This window comes from Clinocottus analis, unplaced genomic scaffold, assembly GCF_023055335.1.
Source record: "Clinocottus analis isolate CAN_PGR_092001 unplaced genomic scaffold, fCliAna1.0.p SCAF_8, whole genome shotgun sequence".
NCBI lineage: Eukaryota > Metazoa > Chordata > Actinopteri > Perciformes > Cottidae > Clinocottus > Clinocottus analis.
Window position 1 is genome coordinate 4,210,143 of NW_027176240.1, and position 16,173 is coordinate 4,226,315.

The 16,173-nt window shown below is 43.2% G+C and overlaps 1 protein-coding gene across 1 annotated transcript in view; it reads right to left on the bottom strand.

Moving 5' to 3' along the window:
- Positions 1-14,932, bottom strand: part of hectd2 (HECT domain containing 2) — a 41,407-nt gene extending 26,475 nt beyond the window's left edge. Inside the window, exons 1-8 of the mRNA XM_068568401.1 lie at positions 14,420-14,932; positions 9,955-10,108; positions 2,898-3,036; positions 2,684-2,786; positions 2,370-2,459; positions 1,340-1,404; positions 1,103-1,148; positions 1-26 (exon numbers count right to left, since the gene is read on the bottom strand). The exon at positions 1-26 is cut by the window's left edge and continues 84 nt beyond it. Of these exons, the coding sequence (XP_068424502.1) occupies positions 1-26; positions 1,103-1,148; positions 1,340-1,404; positions 2,370-2,459; positions 2,684-2,786; positions 2,898-3,036; positions 9,955-10,108; positions 14,420-14,482 (686 nt within the window). The 5' untranslated portion in view covers positions 14,483-14,932. The remainder of the gene's footprint in view (positions 27-1,102; positions 1,149-1,339; positions 1,405-2,369; positions 2,460-2,683; positions 2,787-2,897; positions 3,037-9,954; positions 10,109-14,419) is intronic.
- Between the last annotated feature and the right edge of the window lie 1,241 nt (positions 14,933-16,173).

The following is a 16,173-nucleotide window of genomic DNA, read 5'->3' on the forward strand; positions in this document are numbered from 1 at the left end:
GTGCTGGTGCTGGAATACTGCGGGTTCTACACACACACACACACACACACACACACACACACAGACACACAGACACACACACACGCAAAGCTTGAGTTTCCATTTCGGCTTTGCGTTGCATTCTGGGACAAAAGTGTGCATGGATACCACGCTCCGCTGATGCTCCAGAGTGCGGTGACGTCACTACAACGCGCGAGTGAAACTCCTTTGAAAGACAAAATAAGAGTGAAAACGGTAAAAATGCATTTCGGATGGGACGACTGGGACACAGTGGAGGACGTCAGCTCAGACGATGACGTCACCGGCCGGTTTACGACCATCGGATCAAGAGAAGGAGTCACTCGTTCTTTTGAAGGAAACTCTGGTTCTTCAGGTTCAGACTCACGCTGGACTTATATGGTGGTTGTTTTTATCTCCAAGAAGTGACTCACTTCAGTAATAACACAAGAGCGGGTCCGTTAGCTCACTGCCTGGACGCTGAGCGAAGAATAACAAACGGCAAAATCATGAGCGAGAAAATCCTGAAGACGTCCTTCAGTGTTCACTGAGGTTTCAACTTGCAGATGAAGAGGGAGGGAGGAGAGCTGGTGTGTGGCGAGAGGATGGAGAGTCCTCTACTCCAACATGACCTCACCCAATCCCAATCTGTGTGTGTGTGTGTGTGTGTGTTGTCATGAGAGTTGGACGACGAGGCGAGTCCTCAAAGTCAAATGAGACAGATTAAGACATTTGGTGTGAGTGTGTTTTTGGAGCATGAAACCGCAGTAAATTCCTGTCTTTATCTGATTCTAATCTTTAAAACCATATACGGAAATCAGACGAGAGAGAGAGAAAGAGAGAGAGAGAGAGAGGGAGAGAGAGAGAGAGAGCAATCAGGGTTGGAAAAGAAATACCTCTGATACAAAAAGACAGAGGTGCAAATGAAAAGATGTCTGTCCGTCATCACTGATGAGAAGAAGAAAAAACATGGGAGAGAAGAAAAAGAGTGTGCGAGAAAGAAAAGAAGGTGAGGATTTGTCTCTGTGAGCAACACGGCAGGAAAAAGTGAATATCCCAGGTGACCTTTTGACCCCCAGTGTCTCTGCAGGACGTCCAGTCTCACCTGGATGAGGATGAAATAAGCTCGAAGGTCGTCTTTTGTTCGAGGCCTGAAAACAGAACACACACACACACACACACACACCAAAAACCTGTCACACCAGAGAAAGACCGCACAACAAAGCACAGCAGAACAAAAAGCTCGACAATCATCTACGATTGATTGAACGACCAAAAATACTCTGATTTTGTGTTTGTGTTGTTATGACGGAGCAGAATTGCGTCACAGAAGTGTCCTCACCCCTTCCACTCCCTCAGCAGGCTGTTGATGATCCCTTTTAACACTGACTTCTGGATGTCCTGAGGCTACACACACACACACACACACACACACACACACACACACACACACACACACACACAAACACACACACACACACACACACACACACAAATTAGAAATCAGAAGGTTCAATCAACATTCCTGACTGTGGAAACACTGGCCGCCATATTTATCTAACTTTTTTTTGCAACCATATAAATATATTTAAATACATCTAAAAAAAAGAAAATAATAATAATTAACAAAAAATACACAAAGTGCCGCTAGGAGGTTTTCTTCTACTTTTCCTGCATCATTTTGCAGATCGGAGGTTTTGCACGTTGGCCATTTGATGTCGATCTTGTTTAAAGAAAAAAAGGTCTTATGGTCGTTCATGGAGAAGTACTAAATTACCCACAATCCTAAACTGTAACTCTATGGAAGTCCATTTCCGCCACACAAAAAAAAAACTTAGGACCAAAAAAAAAAAGAAAAAATGGACCAAAAATGAAAATGAAATAAAATGAAGAAAAAAAAGAACAAATGAGGACCAAAAAAAAAAATTAATACAAAAATTAGGAAAAAAATTTTTTTTTTTTTTTTCAACAAAAAAAAATTGGAATACTTTTTTTTGTTTTTTGGTCCTAATTTTTATTTTTATTTATTTGGTCTAAATTATTATTTTTTTTTTAGGTCATAATTGTTTTTTTTGGGTTACGGCAATGGGCTTCTATATGTAACAGCAACATAAATATATATAAATATATATATATATAGTTGTAGTTCCTTCACTCTTGTACCTTTGCCCTTTTTTCAGTTTTTATTTGCTCCTTATTCAGTGTTTTATGGCCATGTAGCGCGTTAACTTGTTCCAGCGTTAAAACTCTTTATATGAGGACTTTCTGAATTAATAAAGAGCCGCGGCCGCTGGAGAAGAGGCCTTCTCATAAGAGGTGAATATATAATAAACATCTCGCAGCTCGTAGCTGCTGGAGGAGGCTGGTCTTACTGTGCTGAGCAGCGCGTCGTAAACAGCGTTGACAAACTTGGCGTTGACTCCCGAGTCGTCTATGCTGTTAAAGGATCCGTTCGCCTCTCGCTGGGGAAGGAAAGGAGGACAGAAAAACGAGGAAAGGAGTGAAGGAGAGAGTGAAAAAATTAGGAAAAAGGAGGGGGCGAAAAAATGCCTTCCCATAGTAAAATGGTCCAGGCGTCTGGTGAAGTTTTAACAGCATTTAAAACAGTTTTCTCACAACAGGCATTCTGCTGAGAGCCAGACGGTGTGTGTCTGTGTGTGTGTGTTTGTGTGTGTGTGTGTTCTACCTTGAAGGCAGCGTTGATCTCAATGAAGGAGTCGAAGGTGGTCAGGTAAAACTCTCGGACCTCCCTCCAGTCCCCCGATTGGACGGCACGCTCCATGTCCTCCCTGGCAGCAACACAAGCGCATGCGCACAACGCTTAACACAAAGACAAAACCCAAGAAAACAATAACCGTCTTTAAAGGTTTGAGGTCCCAGGTGAGGCACTGGAAACGCACTGGAACTCCTTGGTGGTCTTGGTGCGCAGCGGGATGACGGGGTCGCAGGGGAACGGAGCTTTGACCTCCGGGGGAAGCGTGTCGATGGAGAGACGCTGCTTCTGGCGAACGTCGCTGCAGATCGGAGGCAGCTCTCTCCCTGCGAGAGAACGACACAAAACACACAATAAAACACTTTCGTAACTGAGCGTCCAGTGGAGCAAATTAACAATTGAAACGTGTGGACTTTTCTTTTTGGTACAAAACTCAAGTTTTGTTGTTGTGCTGATTGATTTAAATACTGCTTTCAATACCTCACCTTAACCTGAGCCGCGGTAGCTCTCACACGGAGAATTAAGCTATTAAAATGAAATCACTTTCTACAGTTAAATGAACACGATCGAGTGTTTAAAAGGCAGAAACTGGGCTGAGTCTGAAGAAAAACTCCCGAATGTTGCGGCTGCGGTCCAGACTAAAAGACTCGTATACACTGATGAGCTAAAAGGTAGTGAATTCAGGTGGAGAAGAACCTTCTTTTAAGTCTTATTTTGCGTTGTACAACAGAAGGAATAGAGCAACATGGACGTGAGAGCAGTGCTCGGTTCATTCACTTGTTAAAGTCATTTTGAAATGGATTGAATGGTCGTGATAAATAACCTTGATCTCAATGTGGAGCCCAGATGAGAACATCCAGCTGGATCTGGCACGTTCATGACCATCGCCACGTATAATCATGAGGACTGACCGTCAACTTTATTGTTACTTTAACCTGCCGGCATTAAGTTTCCACATATTGTCATTTTGCTCGTGAGAAGACGATCACGAGATTGATGGAGGACGAAAAGAAAAGATTCAGCAATTCATCAATAACAACAACAACGAAAGCAGAGAGAGCGTTCGTAGACGCATCAAACTACAGAGCTTTCAATCAAATTATGGACTTGTTTACTGTATCTTTATGTTGGAGTTGTATATTTTATATAGAGCAAGACCAACAGAGACAGAAGGAGCGACAGCGAGCGATACTCGGGCTGAGGAGGCGATGTCATTGATGATGCTGCGTCCACACACTCCCGACCGTCTATTCACTCTGTTTATAATTAGCTCCCTTTTGTCTCCGTCTCCAGGGTAACAATAGTCACCAGCGAGCCTGTCCAGGTGCATTGTGGGTGCTCATCTTGGGCATGGACAGATGGATGAAAGGGACACAGGTACACAGGCAGACGGATGGATACGTGACAATGAGAGGCAGGTGTTACATCACACGAGCCGTCGCGGGGTTTTTTGTGTGTCGACAGTTGGAGGCGCGTCGGACTGAAAGGGTGGGGGTCGGGGCGGAGGGTTTAGAGACAAGGTCACAGGGTCAATGGGATCAAAGGGAGTTCATCCTTTGGAGAGCAAAATGGAAATTGCACGTGAATCCATCCAGTAAATTTAGTACATAACATATGATATAAGTACAACTATTGGTCTGATGATGTTGGTCAAGGGAGGTTAAATTAGATTTGTGTATAATCTTAACATCTCATATATTGTATATTAGGGGTGGGGGAAAAACGCGATACAGCATAGTATCGCGATATTTTGCGTGGCGATAATGTACCGATACACTGAAGCCAAGTATCGTTTTTTTATTGAATCAAATCTCAACGTTTTGGTGACAATGTTTTCCTTTGGGGACAATTTACGGTTGAAAAAAAAATGTAATAAATCACAGTATATCGCAATACTCAATGTATCGCGATAATATCGTACTGGGACTTAAGTATCGTGACAATATTGTATCGTGGGACCTTCCCACGTCCATGGTTATGTCTTTCATCCGTCTCTGGGTTCACAAAATGAGGAGATTCATCCTCTGGTAATCCCCCCCCCCCCCCCCCCCCCCCGCCCTGAATCAAAGTGCTCGCTGCCGAAACCCATCGGCCTTCGAGAGGACACGAGGAGACGCAATCACAGCTAATGAGAGCAGGAACAAGGAGAAGAAAAAGCTCTTCACTCCCCCTCCTCCCTCTTCCTAGCACCCTTATCCTCCCTCCTCCACCTTCGCTTTGTCAGCCTGTGCGTCACTAAATTTAGCCCCGACAGCATCAAGCATCCGTCGCCATGACATCCTTTTTATTTAGAATAGTCACCTTCGAGACCTCCGAGGACGTCCTCCTTTCATTAAAGTTTACCTCAACGCAGCCTTTGATGTCTTTTGACAAGCGATGAGAGGAGCGCCTTGTTACCTTCCCTCAAGTGACGCCATCAAGTGCGCTCCATCCTGTATCGTTTTCCCAGCTGAGGCCTCGTGAACGAAGCAGGTCCACGAACATCAGACTGAAGATGAGCTGATGGCCGTGAACGTCCACGCAGTGCGGAACCAAATCAGGGCTTTTTCTTCTGACATGCAACGAGTTCATGATAAGAAATCCAGTGAATTAAGGCAGCGGTCCCCAACCACCGGGTCGCGGCCCCGGTGCCGGTCCGTGAAACCCTTGGTACAGAAAGCGTGAATAAAAATCATTTTTATTGATTATTAAGGTCGGAAAGATGTTATGTTTTTATAAAAAAGACTAAAGGTTCAAGTTACGGAGTAGACTAAAGGTTTAAGTTACAGAGTAGACTTGACTAAAGGTTTAAGTAGACTCGACTAAAGGTTTAAGTAGACTGAACTAAAGGTTTAAGTAGACTGGACTTAAGGTTTAAGTAGACTCGACTAAAGGTTTAAGTTACAGAGTAGACTGGACTAAAGGTTTAAGTAGACTCGATTAAAGGTTTAAGTAGACTCGACTAAAGGTTTAAGTTACAGAGTAGACTTGACTTAAGGTTTAAGTAGACTCGATTAAAGGTTTAAGTAGACTTGACTAAAGGTTTAAGTAGACTCAACTAAAGGTTTAAGTTACAGAGTAGACTGGACTAAAGGTTTAAGTAGACTCGATTAAAGGTTTAAGTAGACTCGACTCAAGGTTTAAGTTACAGAGTAGACTTGACTTAAGGTTTAAGTAGACTCGATTAAAGGTTTAAGTAGACTCGACTAAAGGTTTAAGTTACAGAGTAGACTGGACTAAAGGTTTAAGTAGACTCGATTAAAGGTTTAAGTAGACTCGACTAAAGGTTTAAGTAGACTCAACTAAAGGTTTAAGTTACAGAGTAGACTAGACTAAAGGTTTAAGTAGACTCGATTAAAGGTTTAAGTAGACTCGACTAAAGGTTTAAGTTACAGAGTAGACTTGACTTAAGGTTTAAGTAGACTCGATTAAAGGTTTAAGTAGACTCGACTAAAGGTTTAAATAGACTTGACTTAAGGTTTAAGTAGACTCAACTAAAGGTTTAAGTTAAGCAGTAGACTGGACTAAAGGTACAGAGTAGACTAAAGGTTTAAGTAGACTTGACTTAAGGTTTAAGTAGACTCGACTAAAGGTTTAAGTTAAGCACTAGACTGGACTAAAGGCTAATTCGGCGTAATGTATTTTTTTATGCACTTTATATTTGTTTTCATGCCGGTCGTATAATTGTATTACATAATTGCATTACATCATATTTATCGGCCACACAGTGATTGCCGGTCCGTAAAGATATTGTCTTGAATGCGTTGCAGTAAAGCTTGAGGACGGCTGGATTAAGGGGTAATTAACAGTGAAGGTCACACACTCAGTAAAAGAGAGGTCGTTACTTTAATGGGTTATTTGTTCACTTAAGTAACAGCAGCAGATAAAACTCTGACGGAGCGATACCAAGTTGTTCGAGGTTGTGTGACCAGAGGAATCTGAACTGTATCCGGATGCCAGGTGTGAACGAACCAAAGTGTTTTCCTTCTTTCTAACCTTCAGAAATCCTCCAGAGAGAAGAAGAGTCAGAGGTCACGGGGTCGGAGGAGGTCGGCTCGCCTTGTGATCAGACCTCACTCGCTCTACAAACCTCTAATGCTGGATTATCGAGGAAGTTTGGGATGTTATGAGAACCAAACCAAGAGCAAGGTGGCGGACGACCTTCAAATGCACCATCAACATTTCAGAAACGAGAGAAAATACAAATATTTATGCAAACCAATCCTGCTATTATATGCTGTAATATAATTCACCTGGTGCAATACTTTTACACTTTTATACACATTTTGATTGTGTTTGTATGACTGTTCTACTGTTTATTTATATTACTTGATCTTTCTACTCACTGTAAGTAAGGGCTGCTGTAATCCCATAATTTCCCCACTGAGGGACTAATAAAGGATTATCTCATTTTCATTTCTGTCTGCAGTCCCTTTATTGTGCTGAGATCAATACATATTTTAATATTTCACTCTAACAAGCTGGACTTTGATGCCAGAGTTTCTCGAAAAGGTGTCACTGTTTTTTTTTTTTCAATTCTCAGCTCAGCCCCAGCACACAAAACTAAATTCAACAATATTAAAAGTCATTTACAAACCTCCTGTAATACTTTACAGATGAAATAGCAAATTGTGGTGATTATCCAGCAGGCCGGATGGCTGTAACAGGCCCGAGGAATGCTACACTATCTTATGTGTGTGTGTGTGTGTTTTACTTTCATATGGTTTTCATTTGGGGCGGAGGTTTGCATAATTATTCTGGCATCAGTAGCCGTGGTGACAAAGCGGGCTGGTGAGCGCTGCGCCGGGTCTGCGTTCTCACGGCAGTCAGGAATAACCTCTGAACAGGAAGCAGCGTTCGCTTTCATATCAAAACAAAATAAAACCTCATGACGTGTTTTTCATCTATTTTTTCCTCCCTCCCTCCCTCCCCCTCTCATCTCCTTCTCCCAGTTGCGGTGACAGTTTCATAACAGATATTTTAGATTTTCCAATTTCCTTTGCTAATTTTCGAGAAAAAAAAAAAAAAGGACTCGGTGAAGCTGAATTCGAGCACATTCAGGGGAGGAAACTTTTGTTTTTCATGAAACACACTGAGCAGGGAGATAAACCCCGAAGCCTTTTTATTAGAGACCTTTCTTCTACATCAGGGGTGTCAAACTCATTTCAGTGACGGGGCCACATGCCGCCCATTTTGATCTCAAGCAGGCCGGATCGGTAAAATCACAGCATAATAACGCAAGAATAACGACAATATTTCTCAATGTTTAAGTCATTGGTGAAAGTTTTGGGATGATAATCCCTATTTTAAAGGTCTTTCAACAATTAACTAGAAACATAAAGACAAAAAATGTAGACATCAGCAGACTTTTTATCTGCTTTGTGACGCGTTTGTGGCGCCACTTTCATGACGTCATCCATTTTTGACGAGTTACAACAAAATAATATCAGCACTCACATTGATTGCGACTGTGGATCAGCGGTTTGCACGTCTGTCTTACAAACAGAGGGTCAGAGGTTCAAATCCCAGCTCTGCTATCTTTTTTTTTTTTTCTTCTGTTGGACTGGACCTTCAGGCGGGCCGGATCCGGCCCGCGGGCCGTACGTTTGACACCTCTGTTCTAGATGTTGAGATGGCTTAAAAAAAGAAGAGCTTATTTTTAGCCCCATAAAAACGCTTACTTTCTAATTAGAAGTGTGATCCTGTCATTTTCTGCCCTCTGCGAGGTTGTTTGAACGCACCGTCACCAACGGGAAACACGGACAGCTTTTCTTCTTCTTCTTCTTCTCTCTCTCTCTTTTTTTTTTCTTCTGAAAACCTTCCATTTTTGGAAGTCGCTGCGCTGATGATGTCTTTGCTCGCAGCTCAACGTAAACAGTTGGAGCGCGTACATCAAGCGTACTGTAAATAGAGGAAGTGACACATCATTACCTCCGAGACGAGACGGAGCGCACGGTGGAGAACAAAGACAGTGAACGCACCACGCCGACGTTCAAACTGCGGTTCGGTGACACTGAACTGCTTCATTGACTCACGTTTGCTTTGATATGAAGTTATACGGAGGAAAATGAGAAAGCGCTGACACAGCTTGAAGAAAAAGTGCGCGGGGTTTGAGAATTTGGGAACATATACTCTCGGAAAAGCAGACTTAAATCGGGCGATTTTCCCACCGCCAGTAGTTTTTTCTTCTGTTAAACACCATTAAACAGTAGAGAGCAGCATGGAGGCCGGTGGAAACGTCACAATGGTCGTCCTCTTTTTCATTTCTGGAAGAAAATTTTGAATTTGGATGGATGTTCGAGGACTGCTCGGAAGAAAAAAAAACAGAGACCGAGCCGGATTTGCCGCTTAAACGACAAAGAAAGAGCTGGAAAAGGGGCGGAAATTAGCGTGTCTGCCCGAGGTGTCGAGTTTCCTTCACCATCGAATGAAGCGGGAGCCGATAAATACCCGTGACGTCTGCGGAGTCACTTGTCCCGGGAATGAACGCCGACTGTAACCCGTTTCCCGCTGCAGATATAAGCCAGATGTCAGTTGGCGTTGGTGTTTTTTGTCCGGTGCGGCCGTGCTTCTCTTTTCTAGTGCAGGTTACTAATGTTGAAAAGCACCAGTGCCGGTGGTGATCAAGACGTTTTCACAAGCCATATTAATCATATCAGTGGTTTCATTTGCAACTACCGGGCAGAAGAAGAAGCTGCTGATGTGTTGCAGCATGACGGCTTCAGAGCACAGAGGAGATCCGCAAGCAAAAAGCTACAGAAAGAGAAATGACGAGTAAAAATGTAAAAATGATTGTGACACTTTTTTAATATTTGCCTTTTCGAATGTTTTTTTTTGTGTGTCTTGAATCTGGTTTTGTGAAATTAAAAAATATGAAGCGAGGCGCATTTGTTTCCTCTCGTGTCTTCTTTTCACAGCCGAAACCTCGACTTGTGTTTAATTTGAAAAGCCGACAACAGTGTTTAATGCTGCATATTAGATTAATAATAATAATAATAATATAATTTTATTTTTTTTGGAAGCGCATTTCACAGACAAAGAGGTCACAAAGTGCTGTACACATTAAAAAACCCAGTAAAAGACACATTAAAAGATGGAGCAGCAAAAAACACATTAAAACAAAATAAAAACAGAAAAAAAAATGTAATAAATCGTGCGGGTTGATTTAACCAGAAGGGATAAGGAAATAAAAATGAGCTCATGGATTCAAAAACTAATAAGAATGAACTGCTCTGTTTGGTCAAATCTCATCCTTGTGCGCTCACCGTGTCTGAGCCACTGGGTGCTGGTCAGGGTGCTGGTCAGGGTGCCCGTCATGCCGCCAGCGAAGCCCCGCCCCCCGGCGTCCCTCCTCTGGCTCAGCGTGGAGATGAAGGTGCCCAGAGACGGAAACGGCTGCTTAGCTCCTCGCCCGAAACCCTGTCGCAGGAAGATGACATCATCAGCCGGAGGAGCAGAGAGGGAGGAGGTGTATTGGACAGGTGGAGTCATGGATATGTAAATATTATTCATGTGGGAGACATTCTGAGGGACTCAAACACTGTTATGAATGTCAAGAACATTTTCGGGGAAAATGTTGATGACTAAGTAGTTAATCCCACGAGTAAAAAGTAAAACTGTATTAAAAATATCGTGAAATATTGTTTTATATTCTAAACCTGTTTTACACACATTCATGGATCCCTAAATGTAGTTTTTCAAAAAGTTGTTTGAATTTAAATTCCATCGACATACTTTTAGGGGTTGTATTCAATGGGTGGAATATCATTTTACAGCTTCATAATATCTTCATATAACAAAGACGACTATAGTAATACTATTTTATTAAACCTAAATGATGACAAATGAAATCAAGTATGCATAAAACACACAATGTAAAATGCACCGCAATCTATTTAACTAATATACCAAGATATCCACTAATATATATGTGATAAGTTAACAATTATCAACAACATTTACGTAGCATACCTGCTAATAACGTGGCTAAAAGCTACTTCAAAGGTAGCGACAGTGAAAAGCTCACGTACAATTCTAGAAAGTCTCATCAAATGAAACATTTTGCACTTTATTTATAGCAATAAAAGAGGCGGGAAATGTCAAAAAAAACGTATCATTGCTTATTTAAACAGCAAGTCGCTATTATTACTAATAGATTCACTAAAGCGACTCTCTGCATTCTCAGAGGTTGAGGTTTCTCACCAGGATGGAAACTCTTTAAGTTTTTCCAGACTCTCAGCTGCGTGAACAGACAATGACAAAAACACAATGGAGCCTAAAAACTGAACCCATCGATCCAACAACACATTCACTGCACGTTCCCTTCATCACCTCTCTGCGAGCTGCGGCAGGAGGACGTGAAGGGGAGAGGGAGGAGAAGAGGAAGAGAGGGAATGAGGTAAGGTGAGGGAGATATGACCGTGGAAGATAAAAAAAAAAGACCAAAAAAAAAAGGAGATGGATGGAGGGATGAGAGCAGGGAGGGAGAATTAAGAGAGAGGATAGAAAGGAAATTAATAGGCATAAGACAGGAATAAAATAACGATGAGGACAAAAAGAGGGAAGACAAGAGAAAAACATGAATGACTGGAGGAGAAGAGGAGGAGGGGGAAGTCAAAACAATGGACAAATAGATGGAGAGCAGGAGGAGAAGAGGTGGAGGATGAGGAGGTGGAGAGATCAACAGATGCACAGCAGCCGCTCCTGACAGCAGCAAGGACACACACGCACACACACACACACACACGCACACACACACACGCACACTTCAGCAGCGATGTGTTCAGGGACTGCAGAACAGAAGGAGCAGGAAGACGGTTAATCCGCAGCTCAAAATGAATCAGTTTCCAAAGAAACGAGACCTCGAGGAAGAATCTAAACACAATCACAGTCTTGGCAACAACACACACACACACGCACACACGCACACACGCACACACGCATACCTTTTACTGTTTCCATGACATTATATTATTTTCTCTCTCTCTCTCTCCTGCACGGCAACACAGGGAGGGAAGGAAACAAAGGACGGTTTGTCTCAGAAGAAGCAACCTCAGAGAGTAGCAGGTTGTGTTTCTCAGAGTTATGACACAACAAACAGTGAGTCATAACACACACGACACAAACACACACACACACAGGCCCCTCGTGTCTTTGAACAGAAGCTCCATCTGTCCGCATGCAGCGCTAAAGAGATGCAAACAGTGAATGAACACGAACACGTGCTGTCAACAGATCCATGGAGAAGTCAGCACAGAGAGAAGTTCAGGGAAAAACAGCAACATTTACAACTGGAATAAGTGTATATTAATCCTTTCCTCATGACCTAAATGTCTTTTTTAGTTCATGCCAATGTGAAATGACTCCAGCTTCCTGTCGCCGCACCATGAGGTTGACTTTTTTTAAAGTACACTCGCCTCCCGCTGAAGCCGCAGAGCCGCCACATCCCACTCTTCTCCCATACTAACTCTTCCATCGGCGACGTCACAGCCCCGCCCACAACGCCGGGCTGATTGACGGGCCGATCTCTGGGACCCGTCGGGGAGGTCGCCGCCGCCGGCGAGCAACAAACACACAGAGTTCTCATCCGAATCGCTCACAGTTTGGTTTTCTTCGAGGAAAAATTGCATTGCGGATAAAAAATATTCCTCGCAGGTTTCTTTGCCGCGATGAAATAAACACAGAGTCCGCGTCCTGGTTCACATCTGACATCTATCAAACAAATTAAGCAGCAGTTTTTAAAAATGTTTTAATGTCAGGGAGCCTGGTGATGTTAGTTCTGTCCAACTCTGCTCCGTCTGAGAGGAAACGCTGACATCCAGAAAGCACACCTGAGGAGCTCCACATCTGTATCTTTCTAGTGATGTCAGCATCTGTCATTGGAGACAAACAGCTGCAGCAGCTTTCTACAAGGGGTGGGGACTCACCAGAGGTCCCACGATACAATATCGTCACGATACTTAAGTCCCGATACGATATTATCGCGATATATTGAGTATCACGATATAATGCGATTTATTAAAAATACGCAAATTGTGCCCAAAGGAAAACTTTGTCAACAAAATTGTCACCAACGCGTTTAGAATTGATTCAATAAAAGATGGATCCTCGGCTTCCGTGTATCGATACAATATCGCCACGCAAAATATCGCGATACTATGCTGTATCGATTTTTTTCCCACACCCCTAATATCTACTGGGACCAGCAGTCGGTTTCAAACGTGTGACCAGGGGACCAGATATGAGCCGGCTCCGGCTCGTGCCAGACTATAGGTTAGGTTTTGCACATTTTGGTTGATTTAGGCCGAGAACTCGGGCCAGAGAAGCCTCAAAGAACCGATCTTCGTATAGTGAATCCTTCGTCTGGAGTCTGGTGACGAGTCTGGCAACCGTGTTGTGACAGATTCGGGCCACCCCCTGTTTTGGTCCCTCTGGCTCTCCGGGTGTGAAAGTGCCATGAGCAAAATAATCACAAGGACCACACTGAGCAAAAATAACCAGACTGTGGAAATATTGGAGAAAATTTGCAAAACGTAGTTCAAACCCGTGTGGCGGCCTCTTGAACCAGCGGCTCCGGTCTGCGTTCAGATGAAAACACACTTTCCTCTATCGGCATCTGGCTTTTGTTTTTCATCCAACCGTTAAGCCTGACTCTCCTCACACGAGCTCAAAGGCCCGAAGACTCGTCAGGAGGAATCACGGAGAGCGTCGGCCCGCCTGAAGCTGCAGGGGGAGAATCGCATGCCGCCACTTTATTGCATTTCCAGACACAACCGGAGTCGGGCTGAGCAATGACAGACTGTTTATTGGTCAAAAGCGTCTGATCTGCACATTCCTGCTCCCTGACACTATGGAGATGACATCAACCGAGCGGCCCGTAACCACGCCAGTGACACCGAGAGCCAAACTTACAAAACGCACAGATAAACAGTCCTGCACTCAACTGCCTGCTATGCTTCTTTTTTTTTTTTAAAGCACTGCCGAATATGTCAGGAGGCGTTAAGTTGAGGCAGCGGCATCACTTTTTCCAACCGGGAGGAAACTACAGCACCAGCATGTTAGAGCTGATCCAAAAGGATGCCAGCAGAGCAGTTATTATATTGTGGTGTGGGACCGAGCGAAGGACTTACATGTGATTATTAACTATATTATTAAAATGCACACATGACCATGTAGTCGTGGTGTGCTCAGCTCCTTATTTATGTGTCGCTTGTACCATTAAATATACCAAATAAAGTTTTTTTCTAAAGTAAGACTTGAGAAAATACAGGACAGTAAAAGTTAAGCGTCATTCATTCAGACTTTATGCCGCTGGTATTATGCAATGCAAATACATATTTACTAATCACATGATGGTGCTTTACTTTTTTTTTAAAAATCATTAGTGTTTTCTAAATTAATTGTGCTTCATAATGTGTTGTTTTTTTATCAATTATTTAAAGGATAATAATAGTATTATAGTATTATTATACGTTGCCTTATGCATCATTTTTGCAGTTTTTGAACAATATTCAGACACATATTCCTTATTTCAAATGAAGAAAAACTAAGAAATTGCACATTAGATGCTAAGTTATAATGTTTTTCCTCACTGTGAAGTATATACAAATGTACATAGTATGCACTACTAGTACAATTTCCACACAGAAAAAAAACATTTTCTGAGAGAGCAATTAAGATATGAATCGGTTTTGTTCTAAATGAATAAGAAGAAAAGGCGGTTTTTCTTACAGCAGGAGCGGAGCTGTTGTAAATTGGTGGGAGCCTCTCTCTTTCCCTCTCAACTCCATCCATCCTCTCGGTGTAGAAGAGAGGAAGAAAGTTGTTGTTTTGTCCCCCTGGAAAGACTCAGTCCTCTCCAGCCTCTGTGTTCCTGCTCCTCGCGGGGCCGCACATGTTTTCACCAGAGCCAGTCTGCTGACCCCCGAGCCACCCTGTCTGTCTGTCTGTCTGTCTGTCTGCTCGGTCTGACCCGTTATGTGAAAGAAAATCAGGGAGATTCACATCCTTGAACAAACAGGAGTGAAGTCTCCCTTCGTCGGACAGGTGGGCTCTCTGTTACGCGCGCAGTCTGACGCGTAAACGTCTCCAAAAAGCTGCGCGTACAGTCTCCGGTGGGGGAACCTTTTTGGAAGAGCGTGGACTTGTGTTCGTTTCAAAAGGAGTTTTGTGAAACACGTTCAGGGTGAGCCGCTACCCGCTTCTCCTTCTTCTCCTCCTCCTTCTGTCCCTCTCGGCGTCGTCTGTCGGGGAAGCTGCAGCGCTGCGGGCCGGCGCCATGTTTTTGGAGGAGGAGGAGGAGGAGGAGGCGCCTGGAGAGCAGAGCCTGGAGACGGCAGCGCCACACACACACACACACACACACACACACACACACACACACACACACACACACACACACACACACACACACACACACACACACACACACACACAGGGAAAGGGGGAGGGAGAGAGAGCGAGAGAGAGAGAGAGAGAGAGAGAGAGAGAGAGAGAGAGAGAGAGAGAGAGAGAGAGAGAGAGAGAGAAATAACGGGAAATGGGATCTTTGGATTCACAATAAAAGAGGGAGACTTAAGAAAGAAAGTGATGATCCAACAGGTTTGTTCCCGTTAAAACACAACGACTCTGTACAGAAATAAATAAATGCAAGAATAAAACATTATAAAGCGTGAAAGCCCATTCAGCTAATAAGCAATATGTATGTTAGGAATTATACAAATACAAATAAATCAAATCAAATATCATGAGGTCTGTGAAAATACTTTAGGGTCAAATATTTGACTTAATAATCCCAGAATTTTCACAATCTTCGAATAACTTCATTGAAATCAAAATTTGACTGAAGGCTTTTATTTCTGCCCAAGTGACAGCAATATGAACGAGAGTTAGCTCGCTATCTGGGCTAAGCAGCTCGTTGTTTTGTTTTTTTTTAACTTTCGTCTTTTCATCTTCCCCTAATTCTTCCTCTTCTTTAAAATTTGACCACCAATATTGTATAAATGTTCCCACCATCCCTCAAAGACATGACCGTCAATCAGGACTCTTCAATGCACTTTGATCAAATGTTCCTCCTTGCCGGGTATACTGTTCCCGCTTCGCTCAGTGGGGCTTTTATTTTGACAGTCGCATGGAGGAAGTGATGAGCCGTGCTTCCTTCAGTCTTGACTGTGGCCCATGCAGACTCTGCCTCACCACTACAATTTAACTTCTGTCCATAATTAGTGAGCAACAGGATCTGGGCTGCAGGCCAACTCTCACTGAACATTAAGAAAATGAAGGGCTCCTGATGTTGCAGATGTGTGTGTGTGTGTGTGTGTGTGTGTGTGTGTGTGTGTGTGTGTGTGTGTGTGTGTGTGTGTGTGTGTGTGTGCGTGTGTGGTTTCTCGGTATAGTTGAGATCATCTGAACTCTCCCGTCTGGTTTCTTAACATCAGCTTCAGTGTTTCTGCAGGTCCTGGAAAACTTTGAGGACCAATGGAGAC